Here is an 8,877-nt window from a genome sequence, read left to right on the forward strand (position 1 = left end):
ATGTTAGAGATTTACTAAAGTTTTACTCAAATCCAACTATTGCCATCAAATATTCTCATCAAAAGGTAAAGGACACTGAACGAATTTTAGAAGAAAAAAACATTATATTCTAACTTGTGAAATTATTGAAAACGAACTTTAATTGTATTGTTCGAGTGCCAAATGAAGGTTGGCAACACTTAAACATTAAAAAACATTAAAACAATAATAATTAATTGAATACTTTTTTTTATAAATATTTATATTTACAGATATTCAGTTTTTTTTTTCTGATAAAGTTATATAACAAAAAGTTAATAACATGCTAGTTATCTCATGGCGTGTTTTAGAGATTAAATAATTTATAAAACAATTCATTTATTTAGTAAATTTAAAATTTTGTAGAGTGAACAAGTTGTTTCGAAGAAAAAGTTAGAAAATAAAATCAAAAGATATTTAAAGTAATTAAAAAAAACTTGAAATTCAATAAAAGAAAGAAACTAAAATTTTACAACTAATTATTTTCCCTTTAAACATACATATATTGAAATTATTAATATTATTTAAATAATTAAATTTAACAATATTTTTAAGGTTTTATTTTAAAATAAATATTTTAAAATATAATTTTTCCTTAAAAGGAATATTCAATTACTTTATAAAAATATCGAAATGTAAAACATCTCTATTCAAACCAAATATTTCGAAAATAAAGATAATTCAAATTAAACTATTTAGATATTATAGTTTTGAATTTTTTAAAATTATAAAAATCCTATATCGAAAGACAATATCATTTGAATTGAAATTATGAACCATTTTGGAATGAATCTTTATCTTGATTTATCTTAATTCTGTAATTATCTTAATTTTGTATTTAAAAAAATCATAAACAGAATGAATGAATTTTTATACTATTTATTGTATTATTTGATGTAAATAACTTATTTTATCCCAGATACTAATAATTTAGATGATACAATTAACACTAAAATACAGAATATGATAGATCAAATTCAATAACTGAAACCAAAAACATAATAAAATATTTTATCCATGAATAAAATACTAAATTCCCTAATGCCATCACAGAATTAAAAGAACATCTCCTTCAAAAAGTGTTACAATAATTTGTAGTAGAGCTTATCATTGTACCGGAGAACCTTGTAGCTTCTTCCACACGGACATGCAAAAAGGATACAGAGTTTTCATCCACAGTAACAGTTCCTGCCCTCAAATCATCCTGCAAAATAATATGATTCAAANATGGAAATTAATCTAAGAAGACGAAATCAAACATACACATAATCGAAGAAGGACTTTGTGATCTTNTTCCCTTACACTCTCTTTCTTGTCCTAAATTATCCCTTGTTCAATCACAAAACAAACAAACAAAGCCTATTTCAAATATTAAAAGNTCAAAACTTTTTCTACCCCTTTTGTTTCCCAACCCTCCGTACCACTAAATCAGGAGCGGCGTTTTCCTCGGAGTTCAGACTCGGGCCGGAAACGCCACGGTGGAGGACGGAGAAAGAGCGGCGCATGTTTGGTTTCTTGGTGGAGGGCTCTCCGGAGAAAGAACACGAAGGCAGCGAGGGGTTGTTGGGCAAGAGATCGGTGGGCTCCATCAGTGTCGTGGGATCAGTGCGATCGTGCATGAGTTGTGAGTTTGCTATGATGGAGCATTGGTTATTGGGAGGTGTTTGTGGTGGCGTTGATTGTGGAGACTTTTTGGTGACGATAGAGATCCTTTTTTTCATTTTCTCCGATCCTCTCATTCTGATTTGGAGGTTTTTTTTCTTCAGTCTCCTCGTATTCTCTTGAACTACTTCTTTCTGACTTGGGTTTTTTCTTTAGTTTTGCTTTTGGGAGTCGCCACGACGAAGAAGAAGAGCTTTGCTTTTATATATATAGGTTTGCCGGTATAAGTTTTTTATTCGGAATATTTTAGTAAAATGCACTAAATTTTAGGTTATAAAAATATTTTTGTTTAAAAAAAAATAAATTTTAAATTTAAGAGTATTTTAATAATTTTAAAATTTAATTTAAAATAAAAAAAGTAAAAGATAATTATTAAAAATTTTGATTGGTTTGAAAAATTATTAATTTTTATTTTATTTTTAATTTTAAAAGACAATTAACTTTTATTTTAAAAAACAATTACTTTTTAAAAAATAATGATTTAGGATTTATAAAACTCTTCTATATTCACAGAACCAATTATAAAATTTGTTTAGGTTAAGAAAACAACTATCTTTTATTTTTTTTATATTTTAAAAAATAATTATGTTTTAAAAAATATATAATAAAAATTAATAACTTATTTATGAACTAATCAGGATTTTTAATAACTATTTTTATTTTTTTATTTTAAATTAAAATACTCTTAGATTTAAAATTGATTTTTTTTTTTAACAGAAACATTCTTATAATCTAAAACTTGCCTAATTCTTATATTATATTTTGTTAAAATGTACCAACTAATATATATATATATATATAATTTTGAATTTTTAACGGGTTCTGTTTAAGCTGTTACGATAACCATATTTCTGTTACGAGTTCTAAAAGTATATATAACTGCAAAACAATTTGTTACCTATGATGATAACAGAAATTTTTGAGGTTGTTGAAGCAAAGATTTTATCAGGTACACTGCCTAAAAAATCTTGGTACTCTAAAAATATATATAACTGCAAATTTTTATAAAAATAAGATAATTATTAAAAAATAAATTTTTATATTAATAAAAAAATATTAAATAAATATAAAATATTTATGTATATGAAAGTATTATAATTATTCAATTAAGAGAAAAAGATTGTATAAAAACTTATAATATATATATATATATATATATATATATATTGATTTACGAAAGTTATATCCAAATCGAACTATTGCCATCAAATATTCTTATCAAAGAGTTCTAGAAGAAAAAACATTTTATTGAACTTGTGAAATTATTGAAAATGAACTTTTAATTGTATTGTTGGAGTGCCAAATGAAGGTTGGCAACACTTAAACATTAAAAACCTTTAAACAATAATAATTAATTGAATACTTTTTTTAATAAATACTCATATTTATAGATATTTAGCTCTTTTTAATAAAGTTAAAAAACAAAAAGTTAATTCAATAGGCTAGTTATCTCGTAGTGTGTTTTAGAGATTAAATAATTTACTAGAACAATTCATTTATTTAGTAAACTTAAAATTTTTTAGAGTGAATAAGTTGTTTGGAANAAAAAAGTNAGAAAAAAAATCAAAAGATATTTAAAGTAATTAAAANAATTTGAAATTCAAAAAAAGAAAGAAATTAAAATTTTACAACTAATTATTTTCCCTTTAAGCATACATATACTGAAAAAAGTTATTAAATATTATTTAAATAATTAAATTTAACAATATTTTTAAGGTTTAATTTTAAAATAAATATTTTAAAATATATTTTTTCCTTAAAAGGAATATTCAATTACTTTATAAAATATCGAAATGTAAAACATCTCTATTCAAACCAAATATTTAGAAAATAAAGATAATTCAAATTAAACTATTTATATATTATAGCTTTGAATTTTTTAAAATTATAAAAAGCCTTTATCCAAAGACAATATCATTTCAATTGAAATTATCTAGTCATATTTCATTTTCATATTACAAAAACAAAATAAAATATTTTATCCATGAATAAAATACTAAATTCNCCAATGCCACCACAGGATTAAAAAAATGTAATTCACTGTTATTTTAGTAAGACTTAATATAAACATGTTTGGCTTTAAAAGAATGTAATCCATAAAATGGTTGTCTTCAAAAGTACTTTTGCCTCTAAACATTCTGTCTATGAAACAAGTTCCTATAAACAAGACTTCAATCATTTTTACAGATTCAGCTGCAAACTTAAATTTAATTAAATTTGGGAATTAAAGTGAGGTGATTAGGTCCAAATATTAAAATGAGATGAGACATGCATGAAGTTTTTAATAAATAAATGCAAGATAAATAAGACAATAAGGTCTACAAGTAAAAAATAGTCTTGTAAAAGAAGAACTTAGCATGTTATGTATATATTATCATATTTGGTGATGTTAGAAATAACCAAGACCAGCACACAACACCTTAAAGCTTAAGTAAGGTAGAAAGAGTGCACTCTACAAGAATATAACGATTCTGTTTCCCCTGAATGGAACCTGGAAGGAAGATCTTACCTGAAAAGACTATCTTGATATACATTTGGGGACATTGTCAGGTCTGCCAGAAAGTAGACTGATAGCTGCTGGTGTAGCTAACAACTTCTTAGTGATTTGCTCAGAAGTTCAGATTCTGAACTACCATATACGGTTCACATTTACAACTGACGGGAGATGAAAGGGTAAATGAAATAAACAAGGACATTGGTTTTCCTTACTACTGCTAAGAGTGAGATTGTGCATGCTCAGGTTTGTGACTGTACTCATAATCAAGATGAACAAAAGCACGCTCGATCTCGGGTAAAAGCTCAAGCTTCTCTTGCAATGATTCCCCAATATCATGGGCCTCTTGCAACTGCATATCTGCTGGCAGGACAATATCAACTTCAACAAAGTAGTGAGACCCGAATGTGTATGCTCGAACTGTATCAATGTGCCTCACAGCCTCGTGGTGGTTCCAGCATAGGTATGTGAGTTTCTGAAGATACTCAGGTGCAGCTGATTTTCCAACCAGGGAATTCACATTTTCCAACACTGTCATTGACCATGTGCGTATGGTGTACAACGCCAGCTGCAGCAGTAAGAGTTGCACGTAAGTAAACCGAGTAAAAAACATTAAATGACCAGGTACAAAGTGGTGGTAAGTTAGATGTGCTCCAAACAACCAATTGTAGTTCCCTAAAATCCCAGAACATCTCAAATAGATTCCACATATCTAAAAATGTCCTATAATCATGAGAACCAGTTCTTGCTGCTAGAAGTCACCACAGCTTCCTCCAATGGTAACCTTGAGTAAGAAATAGTGCTAAAACTTAAAAGCCTCGCAAGAACTATGATTGAGGATGTGTGTAAGGCATAAATGGTGCATATCAAACCATCTTAATATACACATAGTTCAAGGACAGGAGTCCAATATTATGATAAGCTAATTAGATAGTCAGAATCAGCTAACATAGCAATGAAAATTTTCATCTTAAGAAAATAAGACCTCGACTTTTAAAAATATCAGGAACACATAGCAGAAGCTGAGAAACAGATGTCTACAATTGTTGATGGATAATATAACTTGAAATAATGTGATATTTTTCACAAATTGTGGTTCTTTTACCTTCCGACCAGCAATTAATCTCATTTATCAATTAATTCACAGAAAAATTGTAAAAAAAAGTCAAGGATTAGAGTCCCTTAGTGACAATTTAATATAATTTCTAATTTGTACAAGCTAAAATCGGAAATCTAATAATATAAAATTATTAGATAGATTCTATTAGTCAAATAAAACGAAACAATAATAAAAAAAAAGAGCCCTAATTGGATCCTAACTAACAACAAACATATTATCATCTTTTAACTTCAAGTAAAATTTGAGAACGAACATATATATCATTTTCTATGCCACAAATAGCAAATCAAACCTCCAACAAAAGGAAAGTATTAACTTACAATGATAGCACCAACAGGATCCATCCAATCGTCAACATAATTTGCCAAAAGTGCAGCAATAAGACCAATGACATTAGTGATCACATCAAAAAAATGATCCTGGGCATAGGCTTTAATGATCTCATTAGTAAAAGTGCGGCAATAGATCATCAGTAAGAATTTCACCAAAGTCACCGAAAGCATAATCCCCACAACCCATCGCTCTTGTTCCTTGGTCAAGTTGAATGCATTGTCCTGAAAATGTTAATTCAATATTCAATATACATTAGAGTTACAAAGAAATAAAAGAGATTCTGGAACTAAATGAAAAATTATTGTTGTTCTATAAGTTTGGAGTCAACTTTGGCTCTGTAAATATATACAACAAATCAACTTACAGTATATATTAATGTGCGGATAGACTCCAAGATAATTTGCAGTCCCAGTGTAGCCATGACAGAGGCAAAAACAAGAATTCCCTGTACAATTTAAAATCTCACTTTATAGTTTACTCTTTATACATTAGAGCATATACATACACAGCCAAATTGTAGTATTTTTCCCTGATATGTAATTTGAATACAAAGTAACTCCTGATAATCACTGAGATCATATTACTGATGATGATGATTCACATAATTTCAAACAGAATATTAATTAAGGAACTGACCAATGGTTGCATCCGTTTCTTTCCTATAGGATACTGATACGGGTTTGGTGTCTGCATGGAAAATGCAGTGAACCAGAGGATAAATCCAGAAAGAAGATCAAGAAGCGAGTCTAAAGTCGATGCAATGATGGCTAGGGAACCACTTCGTATTGATGCATAAACTTTGGCGACAAAAAGAACCATGTTTGCTACATTTGACAATCTGATGGCAAACGTCTCACTTCTTGCTAACTTGTCTCGCTCCTCCTGTCCACGGCAGTGGATATTCAGCCAAGGCTCTTGAGTATATAACCAACGTAAATCTAGATAGCAAAAAACAGATAATGAAATTAAAACCTTCGACATTCCAGGAATAAAACCACGCTCTGCTAGGGCATCCATTTCAGTAAAGCCCTCAAGCACTTCAACTTGCTGCTGGTAGTACTCCGCAATATTATCCTCTTGACCTGAGGAAATATATAACAGAAGGAAAAAAAATAAGACAAGATCCATGAAATCCCATTCCATTTAGTAGAAAAGATGTTATAAGCAGAGCAAACCATTGCTTGGCTAATTAAAAAGATAAAAATTACAAAGAAAACTCAAAACTACATTGACCCTCAAGATCATATCCCTAACCTACCTTGTGAAATGGAAGAAAAAAATAAAGATCATTCACAAATGAAGAAAATCATATTCAAAGAAACAATTATGCTTTAAGCTTCCACGATCACAATTATAGGACAAATGAACTTCATATTATGGGCCACAAGAACTTTATAGAAAGCTTCAGAAACTAGAAAACTTGGAAAGTACAAGCTTCATAGCTCAACAGGCAGATGCTTATTGCAAACTGGGAAAGTATAAGCTTCAAACAAAAGCAGGGTCCAAACAACCCATTTATTTATACAAATAAAACAACAGTCCAGAGGCACTCAGTTCAAATGCCAATATCAATTTTGGGAAACTTCTTCCACTAAAAACAGAGACCCAAAATGGAAAAAGAGAAAACTAATAAAGTAGTAGTTCAGCGTCCAAAGGAAGTTTTGCATCTACCCTCTAGAGCTTCCAAATGCAAAACCCTATAGTCCATCTTCCAGCAACTGCCCCAAAGAAGCAAGCAATACCCGATGCAACAAAAATCCACATCAACTTATTTAACACAGCGAAAAATCCACCACATCCTCAACCCAAAACTCAAAAAAGACCCCACCCACTATAACTAGCCTGCTTCCAAATTCCTGCACACAATACTCAACCTGGCAAAAGGAGAACAAAAAAACAAAGCATTCTAGTCAAACTGAATGAAATCCAGTAATAATAACATCTCCGAGAAAGAAAAACAATATCTGGACTCAATACAGAGGGTAAACTTTACACACGGAAAAAATGAAATGGAACAAAACATCACTAAAACTGAAACCACAATCAACCACAACCACTAACGTAAAGCAAATTGCAGATTCCTATTCGAACAAAACAAACAGTGAAATAAAATCTGTCAGATTAAAAGAAAATAAAAAGCAGATTCCAAAATGAACAATAGCAATAATTGAAAATATTAAAATAAATAAACAAATAAACAGAACGAAGATGCTATTGTACTGTTTTGTTACCTAGAACGCCATAACAGTCATAGAGTCCGCGAGAGGGTTTCACTTGCTTCTCCGTGTGCTCTGAAGATATCTGAAACCCCTCGAAGTTCAACCGCCAGGACCGGTCCCCATTGTTCGAATCTGAGAGCAACGAGCGCTGCTCCTCGCCGTGAAGCTCCGCCGTCTCCACCATTTCCCGGTCTCCTGAGAATCTTAAACGCCGTCGTTTTGGACAGCCCGGAAGGAGCAAAGAATGCAAGCAGGGTCGTCGTGGTTGGTGCTTGTTATAACAACAGCCGTAGCAGATTTTCGAACCGGTAAAGTGGGATTCATGAGAAAAAAAAATTATAAATAAACAAAAGTGTCTGTGATATGAGATCCGCTAGGCGCGTGAACCACGCAGGTCTATCTTTCGGCTCTTTCCAACACGCGTTGAGGTTTCATTGGGCAGTGCTGAAAATTCGCGCGTGTGATGGGAATTTATATTGTTACGCGTGGACGGCTTAGATTCCTTCAGCACAAGATCTTTTTAGTGTGGCTGCTTTACTGGAGCAAATTGAATCTGAACCGCTGGGGCCCGATTTGCGTAGTGTCCGGTTTTGGCATAGAGATGTATATGAAAGATTTACAGTGCAGTCACATCCACACCAATGGGAGAGTATTGAGCTAATGGTGTTTTGACACGTGGCGAGTTTATGTAATGATTGCTCTTTCTGAATGAGTAATGACATGAAAATATATTTTTTTTAATTAATTTGAGACAAAAAATAAAATAATCATAAAAATCTAAATTTTTGAATTTAAAAATAAATAAATAAATAAAATATTAAATGAATATAGAAATTTATGTATGAAAATATTTTTCTCATTAATTGCATTGAATGGATGAGAATATGCAATTTATGTGTGATATATAGCAATGAAATTGATGTTTGGGTAGTGGATTTTGAGGACCACTTTGAATCGTGATGGAGTTGCTCATTTGATATAAAATAAACTAATTCGAAAGCTTGAAAAAATTATTATAAAATTCAACCCAT

General features: G+C 30.4%; 2 protein-coding genes across 3 annotated transcripts; both read right to left on the reverse strand.

Annotated features, from left to right (window-relative positions):
• Positions 1–961: 961 nt before the first annotated feature.
• On the reverse strand, positions 962–1,861 carry LOC106759078. The gene is made up of 2 exons (XM_014642091.2): positions 1,440–1,861; positions 962–1,222 (listed from the first exon to the last, which is right to left on the reverse strand). The coding sequence occupies exons 1-2, from the start codon at positions 1,755–1,757 to the stop codon at positions 1,091–1,093; spliced, it is 450 nt and encodes a 149-aa protein (XP_014497577.1). The 5' UTR covers positions 1,758–1,861; the 3' UTR covers positions 962–1,090.
• Positions 1,862–3,999: 2,138 nt separating this feature from the next.
• On the reverse strand, positions 4,000–8,177 carry LOC106759437 (metal tolerance protein 11). 2 transcript variants are annotated; one of them, XM_014642612.2, is made up of 7 exons: positions 7,859–7,990; positions 7,299–7,501; positions 6,600–6,709; positions 6,264–6,509; positions 5,992–6,072; positions 5,615–5,848; positions 4,000–4,742 (listed from the first exon to the last, which is right to left on the reverse strand). In XM_014642612.2, the coding sequence occupies exons 2-7, from the start codon at positions 7,333–7,335 to the stop codon at positions 4,395–4,397; spliced, it is 1,056 nt and encodes a 351-aa protein (XP_014498098.1). In that variant the 5' UTR covers positions 7,336–7,501; positions 7,859–7,990; the 3' UTR covers positions 4,000–4,394. The 2 variants fall into 2 exon arrangements, with proteins under 2 accessions (XP_014498098.1, XP_014498096.1); XM_014642610.2 differs by lacking the exon at positions 7,299–7,501 and having other exon boundaries at positions 7,859–8,177.
• Between the last annotated feature and the right edge of the window lie 700 nt (positions 8,178–8,877).

The sequence above is a fragment of the Vigna radiata genome, chromosome 4, assembly GCF_000741045.1.
Source record: "Vigna radiata var. radiata cultivar VC1973A chromosome 4, Vradiata_ver6, whole genome shotgun sequence".
Classification (NCBI taxonomy): Eukaryota; Viridiplantae; Streptophyta; class Magnoliopsida; order Fabales; family Fabaceae; genus Vigna; species Vigna radiata.